This window comes from Beta vulgaris, chromosome 5 (genome assembly GCF_026745355.1).
Source record: "Beta vulgaris subsp. vulgaris cultivar EL10 chromosome 5, EL10.2, whole genome shotgun sequence".
In the NCBI taxonomy this organism is placed as follows: Eukaryota; Viridiplantae; Streptophyta; class Magnoliopsida; order Caryophyllales; family Amaranthaceae; genus Beta; species Beta vulgaris.
In genome coordinates this window covers 19,175,132-19,193,919 of record NC_079206.1, presented here as the reverse complement: position 1 = coordinate 19,193,919, position 18,788 = coordinate 19,175,132, and the positions used below count along the sequence as shown (strand labels likewise).

Here is an 18,788-nt window from a genome sequence, read left to right as displayed (position 1 = left end):
GGAGCCAAAAAAATTGAGAAAGACTTGGTAACCAACGGTTTGAGTCCAAAAAAGACTCAAACAGCCAAAATAAAACACAATGGTACCGTTATAACCTGACATTGGTATCAAATTGTTATCAGGACTGGTACCAAGGTATCAATATTTTCGGAGAATGGTACCATTATAACCTAGCATTGGTACCAAGCAAATGTCAGCCACACGCGCGTGAAATCTTCCAATGCGTAAAATGACCAAATTACCCCCGTTTGAAGAGACTCAAACGGTTGGTTGCCAAGACAAGCCCAAAAAAAATTCATACATATCCGACGCGATCCACCACTTAATCCACCACCACCCGTTTGTCACCCGCTTCACCGCGAGTTTTAACCCATTTATTCGAAACGAGTGGGTGAATAATCCACCCACCCAGGAATAATTGCCAACTCTATTGGTCGTTTCTCACAGACACAGCAACGAGATTACGAACACAGCAAGTTGAGAAAGATGCGTAAGTGTTTCCTTGGAAGTTGGAACATTCCAACTTCGATGGGTGATGGACTGATGGTTTCTTACTGTGACATCAAACAACCCGGATCAAGGTAAATGAATACTCTTCATCAACTTGGTATAATTGGTGAGGATGTCATTTATGCTTTTCCTATTGAATTATATCTTTTCGTCTATAATCCTGCTCACCAATAATGTAATAGGAATGTTTCATGATATAAAATCTCAATCGCTATTAAATTAGAATTTGTATAGTTACATTAATGGATTTTACTATTTTAGTCATAGTTCTTGGATGTGAAGGTTTAAATTACTGTTCACCAACGTGAAGATTGAGGAATGGGTTGTGCTTTAATTATTGAAATTGGAAAATTGGGGAGTGTTATGATTTCATAAATGGTTATGTTTCTTGTGTGTGGGGGTGAATCTTTTACTATAAAGTTGATTGAATCTTTTACTACGCTTTTATTTTGTTTCATTGTGTGGCATGTGGGAATGAGAACTGCCTAGATAAGAACCGTTCTGAACATGGTTTTTTCAGAACATTTTTTATGAACATATGACTTGATTATAGGTATATTATGGCAATGATGTTTTTGGTTTCAGCGCTACTTTATTGATTAACTGTACTACTTCTTTTAGGAAATATACTACCTTTTTGGATGATCTGAACAAATAATGTATAGAACCTAGGTTGCACATAGACGGATACGGGTACGGGTGCGGATTCGGGTACGGGAACAAAAACGGCAAGATTTTGAAATTTTAGGAAAGGGTACGCGTACCCGATACGTATCGGGTACGGGTACGGGTGCGGGTACAAGTATGTGACCTAGAAGAAGTACCCATGCTATATAGTATAGAACTATTTGATTTGTTCTAAGCTCATGTGGGAATAGTTCTAGGGTACTGAGAAATGGAGTGATTACGACCTTAAGTGGAAATTAGGTATTCTGGGAGGAATGACCAAAAACATGGGTCTTTAGGGGGAGTTTAGAAAAAGCTCTAATAGAGAGCTCTTGTTTATGTGTGTGACCGACCTTTATGCAATGTTTATAGCTGAACACCAACTCATTTGGTGGTGAACAAGTTTGTGAAGAGACACATGTATTATTACTCCCAAGCAACCATCAAAAGTTGGGGTTTTAATATGTAATATTCATAGCATTGTTCACCAACAAACAGTTTCGTGCTTAGTGTATGCAAAGGGGTGACTTTTGGGTGATTTTCATTTGATCGTCTTACTGTATACACATGGCAATGTTAAATTTGCTTTGTGTGAATTAAATTCGTGGCAATTCACTTTAAAGGAGTCTTTAGATCAAGTAATATTATCCCTAATATAATGACCTTTCCCCAATTTACTTGCAAGAAGCAGTTGTAACCTGTAGGTGTCCGTTTGCTTGTCGAATGCCATCCTGTAAATAGTATCCATTACATTCCAATTTTTTTTTTGATACGAGGCTCAAGTTTCGTGAGCATTTTTTAGAATCTGACAGCCAATGATCGGAAATTTTGCTTGAAGTTCTGAGGTGTCATAACAAAGCTAACTTGCTGATGAGTATGAAGAAAGAGGTGATTATGTGGTATTCTGGGGTAGAGTATGTAACTTATTACTGGGTAATTTTGGTCAAAGAAAAAACAACTCTCCTTTTTATACTATCTGGGAGATTTGCTAGGGGGAAAGGCTGATGGTGGAGACTGGAGAGTTGGGAAAATGAGGCTGACAAAGGATGATAATTGAGGGAAGGGGATCATTTCTATAAAAAGTCATTCATTTCATTGTAGATGTTGAGAATTTTTTGATGTGGAGGTATGGTGAACCCATATTAATAATCTTGAAAATTTTGTGTTACTAATAATTTGGGATATTTGGTACAAAATGGGGGAGACAAAATCCCTGGATATCAAGGTTCTTTTATGGAACTCTTGCATACCTTTTTACATGGATGTATTTGTTTGCATCACTAACAAGGCAATATCATATGGTATTTATAAGATTGCAATGTCGGTGTATGCTTGCTTCCCCAGCTTGTACGATTTACTAGTCAGATCCAGAGTTTTCTACTTCCTCTTTATTACATGATCAAGCTAGGATAGGTTAATCTAGTCTTTTTAGATGTTTCTAGAGTTTCCTACCAAAAGTATAAGGGTTGACATTTAGTGGAAAATCTTCTAGAATAATGTTTCCAACAAACCTCCCGTGAAACATCCAAATTGAAACATCTGAATCAGGAATAGACCTCGATGTTCAGTTCTTAACTTCATTCTTTTCAGCTCCCTCGTCATTAATTTGAGGCCAAAAAGCTTGAGAATGCCTGTTTGCATAAAGATTGAGGGGTTCTGGGTGTACATAGTTTTAACACCCCCCTCCCCCTCGTCTTATCATAGAATTTTTAGGAAATCGCCGGGGTGCAACATTTCATCTTTAAGTTCGACATACAATTAAACAGATTGCTTATCCTGTGCTCAGTTTCAATGTTGGAATTAGGGTAGGATTAGATCTCTTGTGGAATATAGGTGGCATCTTATTATGATATTCCATCTATGACTTGTCATTTGCAATAGTACGTACATCAACCATGTCCTAAGCATTCAGAACACTGGACTGGCTATAGAAATTTATCTGAATATCCCAAGACTAGCATGTTTGAATTTGCTTTCTTTTGACCTTCCCTTCTCCCTTTTTTTCCCAGCAGCTCGTCTTTAAGAATCAATTAGTACTTGTCACTTTTGTTCTTGATTCACTTTCCGTTCTTGACGGTGCTACTAGTTACTGTAGGTAGTTGATCAAATTCATCCTTGCTTCCTCCTTCTACATCAATAGCAGCAGTAAAGTAAAAAAGTATTTACTGCTTCAGGATTTCCATACAATCTCTAATTTCTTCGGGCTTTATGAAATCCATACCAGTTGGTTAGTGCCCTGAAAGCCATAACCCAATATCTCCACTTCATACACTTTAGGCGAGCATTGATTTACTTCTAGTGGTCGGTCTATCTGCTTCTGGGAAGTTCAATTGTATAAGTCGACCAAATATCTTAAGTTTTCCGCACTAACTTGGTAATGTATAAATTTCTATGGTAACGTAAGGGGAACCAAGTTTAAACTGAATAATTTCTTAATGCTTAACTCATTGAATTTGATATGAGCAGATTTCTTACTTCTATCAAGTAGAATAGACTTCTTCTATGTCATGATGTTTAGATAGGCTAGTTCTCTTTTTCTTTTTCCCTTTTCCTATGTTATCACTTATCCTCTACCTGGACATCATCATATAGAAGAGCAGTCGGAACAAGTCACTTAAAAGATTGTTGATCTGATTCAGTTAGTTATCTAGTCATTGCTGAGACTAAATAATATGCAAACTAGTGATTGTATCCTGGTGATATCATGTGGTGTTGCCTTTAGCAGCAGAAAAAGTAACTCGTCCTAATTGTTACAACTCCCATTACGAGTAATAACTATTTTCAATACCCATTGAATGATAGATGATTGTTCTTGCATCATTGAGTTTCAGTAAACCACGTTCATATCTTCATCATCACTATTCTTTCATTTATTTTTCTTCATTTGCCTTATGTATATTTTTAATTTCTAGGTGGTTATGGGCGTGGACACGTAGTGCTGTCACGTTATGCTACGCTGTGCATATGCAATCCATATGTAGAAAGCGCGAGACAAATTTATTAGGGTGAGACGCGCTGCACCCTTACTGCCTCAGCTTATGCGTTGTTTTCCCCGATGGTGGACCTTGAGAACAAGCCTCATTATGCTTTGTTTACGCTGGATTAAAGTTGGTTCAGGATCATAAAGCAGGCATACTTAATATGGAGGATGCTGACATCATTATTGATCCCTTGAATTTCAATGCAAAGCAGTAAGTTTTCTCTGGGTTCATTCAATCTAATTTCAGAAACATTATGTTGCACTCATTAAGATGAGGACCAATCTTTTAACTTCTAAGATATATTTTCTATTGATATTATTAGTAGCTTTCCTGTTTATTGTCGAGCAAAAGATTTTATATGTCCAAAATTTATGACTTCTAAAGAATTCTTTTAAGTTTAGATCAGTGGGACCTGAAAAGTTTATGATTCCTTTTAGATTGATTTCAAAGCAGAAACAAGTGTAAAACATTATAAACTGTTATACTGTTATGATTATGCCTTTTCTAATGAGTAATTATTTTGTTGATCCCCGAGATCAACTACGATTTTGTTTAACTAGATATACGACTTAATTGGAAACTAAATTATAGCAAAAGAGAAGAGTGCTTGATAGCAGTTCTTTCTGATGAAAGTGTAATGTGATTACAGGACTTTCTGAATATGATTCGTACTAATTTTGTCAACTTCTCCGATCCTTTTCTTTGTCAGGTTCTTCCTTGAGCATAGTTTACCTGTGCCTTATTCTTATAATGGTGCATGTTTATGGTTACTCAATGTACTTGTTAGAGTCGGCTGATGGATATATACTGAGAACTTAGTCACCAACTGAAGGGTCAATGACACCGGCGTGCTGCCAAGACACGGGTGGAATTCGAGCCGTCTTAACAGAGGTTAACCTTTTCAATTCTAGTTGGACCCTTTATTTCACCTCAAGCATCTGCGTTAGTTTCTTTGTTACTTCAGCATGGGTATGAACAATTGAACACTTAAGAATTCAGATTTTGAGTAAATACATGGAACGTGTCCTGAAATGTGTTTACATCACTACCTGTCTCCGATCAACATAGGAAAATATTCCCTTTTCTTATATTCCATGATTAACCTAATTCTAGTATTTATTGGTACTATGCATTATACTTACAACTTACAAGGACAAGCTTTTCATGGTTGTACTATACATTGATCTGATGGTAAATCTTGTTTTGGATCTTTTACCTGATGGTGAACTCCGGTAAGGTTTCTCCACAGGCGTTGTTTGTAACTACAAAGGATAATGATATAAACGGGACTTAAACTGAGATACCACCTTTCAATGACTGTATAAGCTGAAGTAGCTGACATCAGTAATACTTCTATATTTATATTCCTAATTACTGTGCAAATGAACTACATAAATACATGGTACATCAATGATTTTCGCTTTATCTTTCCTGAAAGCACTTGTCATAGTATAAAGTTTCAGCCTTTTAGGACTGCAAGGTTCCCTAAAACTTTCTTTAAATGTTGAAACAAGTTCAAAACTTCTATGTTAACATTGTTAGGTTTGCTCACTTGCTGGCCATTCTTAGTACTCTCTCCGTTCTTTTTTTAGTTGTTACATTTACTTTAGCACACAGACCAAGGAAACATGTAGGGACCATTGAAAAGTAGAGGAATAAAGCATAAAGTAGTTGTCTTTTTGTGTGATGAAAACAAAAATAAGGGTATACATGGGTAGTGCATACTAAAAGTAGAAATATATGACATATGCAGCAACTAAAAAGACGCGTGTCTAGATGGTAAAATGTAACAACTAAAAAAAGACGAAGCTAGTAGTACTAAAGTCTACTTGGTCTATGAACCTTGAATTTGGAAATTTGTTGAGCAAAAACATGCTCTTTAAAAAAATGGCAGAGTAAATACTTGCTTCTGTAGTTCTGTATATTGACATATCTATTTACTCTCAAAAACTTTAGTTTGCTAGTGATGTCGTCTCAAAAATAAAAAGTCATAGGGTAGTTGTGTCAATATAAATGATATTTGGGTATGTTTTTTTCATCTTATTTTCAGTTCAAGTTTACATAAGATTTAATAAGTTAAGATAAAAAATAAAAAAAAGTTTGACACAATATCAAATAAGTACTCTACAATGACGAATATGTTCATATAAGTTCAAATAATGTTAATACGCTAACATAAGGTAAGATAAGTTTAGGAAAATCAAAAATAAGTTGAAAAGAATGGACACTTGTTTAAATTTTAGCTAACTAGACCTAAAAAAATGAAAGCATTCTTTACAATTGGAATTTTAGGAGGTTGACTATCTTCAAGATTAACCCTAATATCTAGAAATGGTTAATCGGTGAAGATAAATAGACTTGACACATCTACCCTATGACTTTTGCATTATTCAAGAAAAAAATTCAGATCTTGTATCCTAAGAATAATATATTATTTTCTTAGTTGATAATTATTTAAGTAGTTTGGTTATTTTAGTAAAGTTTTTAGTGTTTGTGGATGACTTTTAAGCAGCCATAGCGGTTAGGTGTTGTATAATTGATCATAAGGAGTGGAATTTTGCAAAAGGTTTTACTTTCTATTCGATAGAAGAGGTTGCTTAATCGGTTATTTCCTCTAGATAAGTTGAAGTTGAACTTTCTATGTTCAAGCTAACTGATCAATTTCAGAGGCTATACTTCTCACAACCAAATAATATGGAGTAAATCATACTTCCTCCGTTCCATAATAAGTGAAACACTTCTCTCTTTTTATTTGAGAGTTTTTTTAGAGAAGTGTTTCACTTAGGGCATGTTCTCTTCGGCATAAAATAACTGAGCCGAGTTGAGCTGAATTGAACTGAACTGAAATGAATAGTGATATGTGAGAGTAAAAGTATTGTCGAGTGCTGAATTGGACAGAACTAAACTGAATCGAACTGAATTGAATTGAACTGAACCGAGTTGAATTGAACTGAATTGAAAATAAGTTGGGGAAAACAGGTCCTTATTATGAAACGGAGGAAGTATAGTATTAAAGTAATAAATGTAAATGTATGCTTTTACACTAATATCCCATTAGAAATTTATTCATCTTCATTGTTTATAGGTATTATCGTTAAAATCTACATGAGATATTAAATGTAAAATGTAAAATTACAACCACATTCATCAAACTCCTCAAATTTATAACATTGTATCAAAGTACTCATTACAATATACAAAAATGAAACCAAAAGCATCATCCACACATCAACCCTGCCATTGTATTAAAAGAGGACAGAGGGAGAGACTAACAAAAAAAAAACAAAAACAGCAGAGAGACTGTTACCAACATCAATGAAGTCATAAATTTAACATCAAATTCATTTAATAACTTCAAAAAAAAAGTTCCCTCGACCCCAAAAAAAAGAAAAAAGGAAAAAAAAAGGACCCAATAAATTAAATGAGTAAAAGCAGAAGTCAATGCCCGAACCAACACCCTTGATGACTGTCTCAGCCAACAAAGCAGCCATATCCAAGGATCACATCTGGTGCGCTCTTGACTTCCACCACCAATTCTTACTCTTTAATTAATAGTACAAATTCTTTTTTCTTTAACAACGCAACCTCACACACCTAACTACTCATTAGTAGCTTTTATTTACTTTTTAGCTAAGGATATTCATAAACGTCTACTTCTTTCACTTGTACGCACCATATGTCACATTTATATGAGTTATCCCCCCAAAATACAAAGTAAAAAAAATGACTAAAATACCCTTACGACAACGTTGTTGGGTCGTAAAATACGAGCCAACCCCGTTAGTTACTGGTAGGTGCAACGGAAGCACTAGCGTTGTTACTGTTGTTTGCATTGTTGTTAGTGTTTGCATTGTTGTTACCATCAATGTTGCCAAGGGCAACATTAATTTGGTGGACCACACTACAGATGTGGTTGTTGATAGCGTTCACGCTTGAAAGGTTTAGCTTGGCATTTGGGATCGCGCTAGCATGGACTTGGATTCCGATTGTTAGAAGGCATCCACCCGTGTTGTGGTGGTTCATGTTGGTTTGACCTTGGGCCTCGGCGTTGGTGGCATTGGTTGTAGTATTGGTTTGTCCGAGGGGTATTATGGAGAACCCTGTTGGGAGGAGGGGAATACAACAAGGGTCTTCACCACTCATTACTAGTTGGATGTAGTCAACTTCCATTGTGGCGTACACGACTAAGCTACCCGAGGGGTCTGTGCAGCTCTCTTGCAGCATTAGCTCCACATTTTGAGAAGAATTGCTTGCCACCTACAATATCAATAAATAACATGCAATTAAACACAACCATAAATGATACTCTATAATTGTTCTCTAAAGTCTTCATTCCAAAAGAAAAAAAGAAAAAGTATAAATATGATAATAATACTTAACTACTTATTAAGGATAATTGGGGCATGATTTAACTAGTGAAGCAGAGGGACCTATTTTATTTAGAATCTTAGCCTAGAGTAAAGAAAAGCAAATGGGTTGAGAAACAATGTGAAGACATAATTCTATTGACGTATGAACGTATAATTTTATCTTCTAAAGAGTTCTTTGACACAATTTAAAAGTTGTATAACACAGATTTTAAGCTAAAATAACGATGATTTGTACTTATTGTGGTATATATACAAAGAATTAAGGAGATCAAAGTCCTCACATTGATGCGAAAAAGAGAAATGCAGTTCCCTGGATGAGATCCATTCGCGATATGAGCCACCTCATGTAATGAACTTCCGTTAGAAAGGGCCTCAAGCTGAAAAAGGAAAACAGTCATTAAAAAAATCAAGTGCTGTATCAAAAACCAAGTCTTCATCAGTTGTTGGTGGCAAGGCTAAATAAATCACCTGAGATCTGCGATATTCGTTCTTCAAGAGATCGAAAACCTGATCATGAGAATAGGGCAACCAAGTAGTAGAAACCGCGCAAAGAATCAAGCCATTAGGCTGCCCTGGTTCCATGATTTTCCTAGTAGTAATCCGAACTGTATCTTCTGCAGAATCAGATAATGCAGTCCATGATTGTCCTCCTGAAGTGCTTATATTTACACAGAATGTTCTTATCATCCTTTGTGCTAGTTTCATGAAATTTTTCCTTGCTTCTGGTGATTGTATCACTGCATGGCCAAAACGTTACTAATTAGACCCACTTCCAAACATATTTTGTCCAATTACCTTCTATGCAATATTAAGAAACGTTAAGAAGAAGAAAGAATGAAAAAATGGGTAGGTATGTGGGTATGAGTCCAAATCATAGAGATTAAGTTTTACCAATTGAAGAATGGAGCAAAGAATTTAGGATAGACTTGAAAGGAAAATGGAGCAAAGATTCAGATAATAAAGTTTAGTTAATTAGGAATGAACTTATAATGGAGTAGTAATTGGTAGTAGAATTTATTACAAACCTCCTAGATCGGATACATTTCGAGCCATGAGACTAGCAACCCTCTCACATTGCCTTTGAAGAACAGCTAACCATCTTTTCGCACCAAATGCCATCGTGCTATGGACATATTGATCGAAAGTTTGGTGGATCGGTTTCTCCTCTAATATTTCAGCATGTTCAACCCAAGTAACCTACATTTATGTTATATAATTAGATACAAATATAATTCCATTTAAGATGATCACAAAGAAGATTGTAGACTACTAAATAGTTCGTTTATATAATGGAGTAAAATAATAGTAGTACCTTAGAGTAACCATTAGGCATGTCTTGAATGATGCAGCCAGAAGGGCGTCTCCTGTACCTAGGAATATTACTATGATGAGAGAGATGAAGGCTTTCCTGGAAGCTATCTACAGGAAAATCAACGATTGCCCACATGCCTTCCTCTACGTTGTGGTGGCAATAGCGGAGGAAATGAGTCTCACGAGTTGGCACTAATGGCGAAAGCACCTGCAACTCCGCGTACATCTGAAACAAGGACAGTAAACTCAATGCATGATTAAGGCATTTCCATGTTTAAGATAACAAAAAAAGAAGTGCATCAAAATCTAACCAGTTGGAGGGAGCCATTTGCATGACCAGATACTCCTGAGGCGAGTATCTGGATTGTCTTGGCACGAGAGACAATGGAAGGAAACAATTCCACCCATTTGTTCTGAAATCAATTTGACAAAAAGTACAGTTAGTACCATTAGTAAGAAAATGAAAATTGAGCAAATTGCAGCCAATTCTGTTATCGTGTAAGTAATATGAAGGGCTTACAGCATCTAGGAAAGAGTCTACAAGATTGATGCTGTTCATGATGACAAGAGCCTTGTCCCTTGTTGCTTCAGTCCTTAAATCATGGTAATGAGGCTTGAGCGGATCAACATGATGATGAGGCCAAGGGAACATTCTTGTATATTCTTCAATGTTGAGCACATCCATTGAAATGCTACTATTTCGAACCCAAAGGGGTTCGTTCCCATGGCACATTTTGAGCAACTCATCCATGGAAGACATGGCAAGTTCCATAGCAAGGGACCTCTCTTCATCCAAGATTAATTCGCCACCACCACTACCACCAACGGGGAAGTCAGTGGACTCGGGAAGTAAAGACATGGGAAGCATTTGGGTGCAAGGAGGCATTGGCTCTTGGAAGTGCCTCGAGTAGATGCCCATGTCGAGGTCAAGTGAAGGAGGATGTGGAAGGAGAGTCGCTGGTGATGGTGATGGTCCAAGGGTTTGGAGGGATCGGCCTGTGTATCTTGATGCAACAGCACATACTCGATCCAACTGTAAAAGTGATGATCAAGTTGCTAGATTTAAGTATATAAATGATGATTCTGTTGAATTGTTTACCAATCAATCGATACAAGTTTGCCAATCTTACACTTGAATTCATCCCTTTAAAATGTTTACTGATGGAATACAAGTGTGTATATGCAAGACTTAATGTCAACTAGGAGCGCAGTCATTAGTTACTATACGTGCATAATGTTAATTCACAGCAATCATAAAGTAGTAATGTGATGAACCTTAGAATGAAATTGGAGCATATGGAATGAGAACATAAGCTTATACTATACCATAAGAGTTAAACCAATATCTAATCAACATTAAACATATAAGAATGGATCAATTGAATTAATAACATGCTTAATTAGCTTGTTGATTACAGATAAATAACAAAGCTTTATCATTTGTACTGACTAATGAAAAGAGTGTCATAACTTAGTTTCAACATATATGTCTGTGATACCATATACGAAAATCACATCACAACTACATACACATGAAATAACACATACAATAATATATCAATATATCAAAGCAAATCATAGATAAGTAAGCACCTCTTCTTTTAGCCTAGAATTTTCAATCCGAAGTTGCTGCTCATCATATTCGACCTCTCCTAGAATGGAGCCGCCACCACAACCCGGGCAAACGAGACTTCTCAACACTGCTTGCAACCGATAATTTTCATTCTTTAAGTTATCATTCTCCGACCTCAGTATCACATTATCTGTTCTATCTTGTTGTGCCTAAACATACAAATACAATGCATATTACACTTCTAAATTTCACTCCTATCAACCAAAAATATACGCCCATGAGAGAATGCATAAACCTATTCTACTTGAATTCGTCATTTTTACTTCTTAAGTACCCTCGTAAATGGTTATTGGCACTTCAGACTTCATTTCAAAAACAAAACCAAGATTTTTTTTTCCACAAATCACCATGTCAACAATTCAGACTGGTACTAGCTAGAGTCTAACACTAGTGTCCAAGATTGAGTAACTTAGTTTTAAACATATTCAATTAAGCGTTACTAATAACCACTTGAACACATGATTTAATTTCTAAGTGTACTCTTATATTGTTAGTAAAGGAAGGCTATCAAGTGAAGCTATATCCATAATTAATTTTACTCTACTGCTCTACTGCTACATCTGGAACATTGAACATGGGGCATCATTTAATCCATTAAATTTCTAAGCTTTGGGAATGACTATAGTACAGGTAAAAACATTTAATCCTCTTAAATATTCTTCTTCTTCAAAACACTTCCATCATCTCTTTCATTTTCTTACTAAAATTATTATGATTTTGATCAATGAAGGAGAAGTAGGAGTTGAAAAATACAGTAGAAGACACAGTATTTAATTTGATTTTTTTTTTTTACAAAAGGGTTATATATTAAATTAGCACCAAACCCTCGTCCTTTTTTCTTCCTAGGAGCTCGTGCAGCTGTCATTGTTACCCTTTCCAGTATTACTACTCTCACAGCTGGCTTAAATTTTGCCATCAATGGTGCAACCTCTTAGCCTCATTTGGCAGTGTAAGAAATATTTTCATTAAAATAATCGCGATGATGATGTACTAAAAATATTTACTACCATAGTAGATCGGATATGTATAGCTCTAGTATTATCCAAAAATGTTTTTACATATTTTTAGACTAAATTTTAGATACTGTACACATTTGATAAATAAAACTCATACCCTATGTTAGTAATGTTACTCAAACTCGAATACCCATGTTCGACTCATTTAATTTATGAAAATTTACACAATTTTGGCCTCAAAAGAAAGTGATAAAGTATCTTTAGTTACACGGAGTGTCAAGGATTCGACATGAATAATTGAAGTAAAATGAAGAGTCTGAGTAACATAATTCATACCTTCATTTGGGTACGTCGGTTTTGGAACCAAAACTTGACTTGACGAGGTTTAAGCCCTAACTCTTGACTAAGCTTCATCCTTTGTTTATCATCAGGGTGTGGACATTCTCTGAACAGTCTGCATCAATCCCATCAAATATAGATAAATAAATATAATCAATTAATTGTCAAGTTGATAGCGTAATAGTTAATACTAGTAAAATGGTACTTACGATTCCATTTCTTGAATCTGACGAGCCGTATGACGGTGGTAACGTTTTTTCTTAGAACCAGATGAAGGTTGGGATTGATTTTGATTTAGAGGATCACCACTAAGACTATCAAGTTCATTACCAGAAAGACCTCCTTGCCCTTCCATGTTTAGTTCACTACCTGACATGCTCTCCATCATCTCCTCCTTCCCTCTCTCTTCCTTCACCTAAAATACCCAAACCAAACCATTAAATACTATAAACAAAAACGAAATTAAGTAACTGATAGAGTATAAAACTATTACTGAAACTCAACCACCAGCTTAAACTTTTGGTTGAGTTAGACGTGTAACATTAATTAAATTAAAATGAACGGAGAGAGAAAGAGGAAATGATGATTACAGGGATGATAGGAGCGAAAGGGTGGAAGGCAGGTTGAAGCGAAGCCATGAAAGTGAATGCATTCACATTCACATTCACATTAGTACTATTATTATTATTATTAGGGTTTCTGAGAGGTGAACTAAAAAGAGAGGAACAATCTGCTGTAATTGATTGTATTCCATTTTCTGCTGCACCTCCCATTGTTGATGGTAAAGCTACTTGACAATCTCCATACATTCTTCCTTCGTCTCGTTGATTTCTCACTCTACTACTTCACCAAACAGCAAAACTATACATTATACATTGTTCATCAACAATAATCAAAAACTAAAATAAAGTAACAGTTTTTTGTTTGGAGAAATTAGGGCTGTACTTCAACAAACAATTAAACTATACATTATTCAACAACACCAAACAATAAAACTATATATTATTTATTATTCAACAACAATAATAAAAGAAAAGAAGTAACAGCTTTTTCTTTGGAGAAATTAGGGTTAGGTTGTCATGCTAGTTATTATCATATGCTACATTTATCTACCATTCTAAACCAAAGTTTAGGGAAAAACAAAAGAATTAGTGTAATAATCAATATTTAATTAGGCAAAGAAAATTTTTTAATTAATGAAAATGTTGAAGGAAAACGTATAACGAACAACCCTTTTTGAAATTAATCTCTTTTGTCTACTTTACCAAAAAAAAAATGTAAAAAAAAAGAATAAAATAAAATAAAAAAGGATTTTTTTCCTAAAATGGTTTGAATATGTAACTAGAATCACCTACCTCATGAGATCATCAGCAAAATGAGACATGAAAACACCCAATTGTACAAGAAATAAAAATTTTAAAAAAATGTGAATTATAAGCTTACTATTTTTCTCTACTACTCCTTTGGATCTGGCTTAAGCAAAACTCCTAAGTGTTTTTTTCTCTCTCTCTCTTAAATTTACTTCACTCTCTCACTAAAACTTAGTCACTCTCATTACTGTTGGAAAGTAGAGAGAAAAAAAATAAAGAGGAAAGCTTTTGAGTGTTTATATTGGCAGCTCTTTTTTTATTTTAGTGATCTTAAAATTTAATATAAAGAATTTATTTTGTATTTTGTTTTAAAAATAAAGGGAGTAATTTATTTCTCTCTGACAAAAACCGATGAATGCCACTAATTTAGTCGTCTGTTTCATAACCACGTGGCTACATTTAATTGGATGTTGCTTTTCCGTTTCACGTAGCCTTCTTTTCTATCTCTCGCAAAGTCAAAACATTTTCTTTAATTTATTGGTAGTTGTGTTCACCTACGACGCGCGTGAGTTTGATCATTAGATCTGAGCCGTTGATATTGGAGCGTATGATTGACGTGATTAGAGTAGAGAAAGAGGGTTGTATTCAGTTAATCAGTTTTACGTGATGATAGAAGTCATAACGCTAATTTGGATGAGTTGGAGGAGAGAGAGTGAGGGAGTTAAGGTCAATGAGGTCAACGAATATGGACCGTTGATTTGGGGGTTACAAACTTACAAGGACAAAATCTACGCGTTGTGAGGATTAAATCAAGGCATTGTCAATGCTTGGCCCTGCCTTGCGTCATTTATGGCCAAATACGTAATTGGAAACTAATTTTTCTCCCCTATGATGAGTGAAAAACTATGACCTACTAGCAACAATTTTGCTTTATTTATCATCAATGTTTTTAAGTTGTAACCACATTGTTCATGTTTTTCGACCCTCCAACCAGCTTTATGATAATAACTAGATTTGTGGTCTGTATTATACAAGGGTTATAATTTGTTATATATAAAAAGTAATATTTTTGCGGGAAATTTTCAATGATAATCCTTTGTTTTTAGTTTTTAAATGGTAGCAAATTTTTCACATATTATTATCAGTGGGCCTTATATTTCTTAAATTTCTTAAGGCGTTACATTAATGATCATTTTTAAGTTTAAAATCTAACTTATATTAATAAACCAAGGTAAGCGATGGTGGAAAGTTTTATTGATATTAGATTGTTAGAAAAAGATTTCCTTCTTTTAACCATGGTTAATATTGGTTGATTTTAACAGGAGTTTTAACTAGAAAATATGATTAATACCACGTTTAAGAAATTTATGAAGTACAAAGTTATCTTTGATATTTTCTAAAAAGCTTAATTACCATAAACAGAAAGTAAAAATAAAATATATATATTAGATCAAGAACTATGAATGGCCTGATTTCGCAAGGACATGTAGGAAATCTCATCTCGGAGTCTGTCTACTTAAATAAAATAAAATAAATCAAGGTCTCCTGATTTGACTTTCTATAAAATCCAAAAACATGCTCTTTTTAAACTTGACATGGAATCAAGTCTGAAGGTAGCCACGTCAAGTCTTCTCCCACCTATATCTACTTAAGTCACAGATTTACAACTTTTATTTTTCAATCCAACTCCTGTCCCTGAAAGACTCTCCAATACATTCTTAATCTCTAGCGATATCTGACTTTGCCTACATTGACTCTCCGGTGAAGACACTGTGAATGCTTCCGAGTATCATTCAAGTTAATAACTCAAAATGCTCAATTCAACTCTTCAAATCTACGTCTGAATGCCTAATTCAAGACAAACTTTCCCAAATTGTGGGCTTCATATATATGTGGTGGTTCCTCCAAATCAAACTCCCAAAGATGTGTAATTAGCGAATCTCACTTGTGGTCCCCAATTTTTCATCAAATCAATTTCAAAAATCAATTTATCACTACCAATTCAGTTATATTAGCTTTGCATAACCCTGACCTTGCATAGCATTTCATCAATTTATCCATCTTTCTTAGCTCTTCATAACCCTGATCTTACATAGCGTCTCATGCATTCTTAGTGTAACACCCCTAGGTGTGTAGGAGCCCACTAGTATATATTGTCCTCTTTGGACCCTAACCCGCAAAGATTTGCTTTGATGTTGAATTGATGTCCTACCCAAAAGGCCTCTACTAGGTTGAGTTGTACTTGTCCAACTCTTATCAAATAAGGTTGTGTTCTTCTCAACTTCCGATGTGGGATAGTCAGATCACCTCAACCTATTAGAGGCCTTTTGGGTAGGATTTCGGTTCTACACCACATCAAATCCTTGTGGGCTAAGGCCCAAAGAGGACAGTATCTACTAGTGGGCTCCTGGACACCTAGGAGTGTTACACTTAGCGAGTCTAAGTTTGCATCATTATATTATTATATTCTAATTTAAGTTGCTTGCACCTATCTGCTAACATATTATCTTAAAGATAATTAAATTGCTTGTAGATATCCTCTTGTAGACTAGCTCTGTTTTGCAGGCAATATATAGAGTGATTCCAGATTGTATAGCGTCTCAAATTATTCTCCTTCATAACACAAACTACTCTACTTTTAGTTATTTAGCTTATCATGAAAAGCTCTGAGTAAAGATAATATAGTAATTAAAAGAAAGCAGATTGATGTCCAACTTACACTAGAGGAAAAAACTGGAAGGGTTGCGCTTTAAGGGCTGCGTTTTTTAGAAAACGCATCCCTCAAGTATGAATGTTGCGGTGATTAAGAAAACGCGACCCTTTTGATACGAAGAGCTATGATTTTTAGGCCATACGCAACCCTTTATATGAAGGGTTACAGTTTCCCAATTAACCGCAACCCTTTGAAATGAAGGACTGCAGTTTTTTGACGCCCGCAACCCTTCAATAACATGAAGGGCTACATTTGGACCAACAACTACTGCTCTTCACTTTAAAAGGGTAGTGATGAATGGCTAAACGCAGCCCTTCCTTGACAAAAAAAATGCGCGCATAACTTTTACTAAAAACTACACACGAATTTCCGTCGCTCACTCACTCACTCACTTACTCCCTCTCACTCCTCACTCATTATTCACTCTCTCCTCTCCTCTTCGCCACTGGTGGCCTAACTCAACCACCAACGACACACACCTTACTCCCTCTCACTCACTCTCCTCACTTACTCCCTCTCACTCCTCACTCACTTACGCCACCTTCACTTTCTCCTCTTCTCTTTTGTAGTTGCGGGTTTCATTTTTTTGCATGCGCACCACCACCACGACACAGCGCCACCTTCATTCTCTCCTATCCTCCTCTTCCGGTAATTCCCCCCATTTTCATTTTTTTTTCACTTTCCAAAAACATTAATAGTTGTGAGTTTCATCTTTTGTAGTTGCAGGTTTTGTTAATTGGAGGGTGAGGGAGGGTGGGCACGGGGTGGGGGAAGGGTGGGGGAGGGTTAGGGAGGGTGGGCAGGGGGAGTGTGTGGGTGTGGGGGATGGCTAGGGAGCGTAGGCAGGGCTGTGGGATGGTGGGCAGGGGGTGTGTGATGGTGTGGGGGATGGCTAGGGAGGGTGGGTAGGGGGTGTGGGAGGATGGGCAAGGTGTGTGTGAAGGTGGGAATGGGGTGTTCTTAGTAAAATTTGTTGATATTATCTGATTAAATATGCAATGTTGGTTTTGTTAATTGTAGAAAAAGAGACTAAGCAAGGATAAAATAAAGTTCCAACTATCTCTTCTCTTTTCATTTCTCGTCACTAGTGTTAAGAGGTATAATGTTTAATCTTTTTGCATGTTTTATTTTTTATTTGGTTGTTGATGTGTTTCAATTTGATTAAAGTTATTATATTTATTGATGTATGTATGTTTCTTGATATAAGATCGTATGAAAATAATGTAGTTTAATTTATCTATGAATCATCATCATCATATGCCTAGATACCCGTTCAAGACTTACTCATTAGGAGTAAGTCTTGAATAGTCCCTGGTTTGGGACTGTTCTTGGACGTTTGATCTCACTTAGGTAGTAAATATGTGTCTTCTTTTCAATTCTAAGGAAAGTCTTGGCTTATCGTATCTCTACATTGTTCTCTGGGTACATATGTAGACAAGCAATTATCTACATTATGTACTTGGAACTATAGGAAAATGTTGGATTTTCCTTAGAATTGAAAAGTCGGCATATATTCACTAATGAGATTAGACTTTCAAGGATGGGTTAGATTTGAGTGATAAGGATCTTTGGCTGCATGCATACATTTGAACATGTCACTATCTTAGCTTGCATGTGTCTCTATGTGATTTGAATATCTGACTTTCTTGCATGTGTATGTACTAAATAATGATTGATATATTATAATTATTGGTTGTGTTTGATTATTACAGGTCTTCTTGAATGATCATATGGATCGTACTTGGATGCATGGTAGTCATGAATTGATTGGTTTGTGAATGGGGTCTCGAAATTCTGTAAATCTGCATTACAATATCAAGCATCCTCTAGAGCAGTCGATTTTTATTATCCTTTGGTCGATTGGAAATGTGAGCAAGGTTAGTAGTATACATCTGCTTAAGGAGCATGTCTTTCGCTGTGGGTTTAGGGCTCAATATCACGTATGGGTTTGGCATGGTGAGGAGGGGAATTATATAGGGATGCTTAACACATGGTAGGG

General features: G+C 35.7%; 1 protein-coding gene and 1 long non-coding RNA gene across 4 annotated transcripts; one reads left to right on the top strand and one right to left on the bottom strand.

The window, feature by feature from the left end:
- Window positions 1-293: 293 nt before the first annotated feature.
- Window positions 294-5,528, top strand: LOC104893025 (uncharacterized). The gene is made up of 3 exons (XR_789999.4): window positions 294-581; window positions 4,089-4,367; window positions 4,867-5,528. It is a non-coding gene; the product is annotated as an uncharacterized LOC104893025 (long non-coding RNA).
- Window positions 5,529-7,300: 1,772 nt separating this feature from the next.
- On the bottom strand, window positions 7,301-14,383 carry LOC104893023 (homeobox-leucine zipper protein HDG5). Of its 3 annotated transcripts, none has more exons than XM_010679062.4 (12): window positions 14,122-14,383; window positions 13,357-13,606; window positions 12,976-13,181; window positions 12,764-12,881; window positions 11,432-11,620; window positions 10,359-10,871; window positions 10,150-10,251; window positions 9,840-10,064; window positions 9,553-9,724; window positions 8,996-9,264; window positions 8,809-8,904; window positions 7,301-8,414 (listed from the first exon to the last, which is right to left on the bottom strand). In XM_010679062.4, the coding sequence occupies exons 1-12, from the start codon at window positions 14,148-14,150 to the stop codon at window positions 7,938-7,940; spliced, it is 2,646 nt and encodes an 881-aa protein (XP_010677364.2). In that variant the 5' UTR covers window positions 14,151-14,383; the 3' UTR covers window positions 7,301-7,937. The 3 variants fall into 3 exon arrangements, with proteins under 3 accessions (XP_010677364.2, XP_010677366.2, XP_010677365.2); XM_010679064.4 differs by having other exon boundaries at window positions 13,357-13,609; window positions 14,210-14,383; XM_010679063.4 differs by having other exon boundaries at window positions 14,210-14,383.
- Window positions 14,384-18,788: the final 4,405 nt, after the last annotated feature.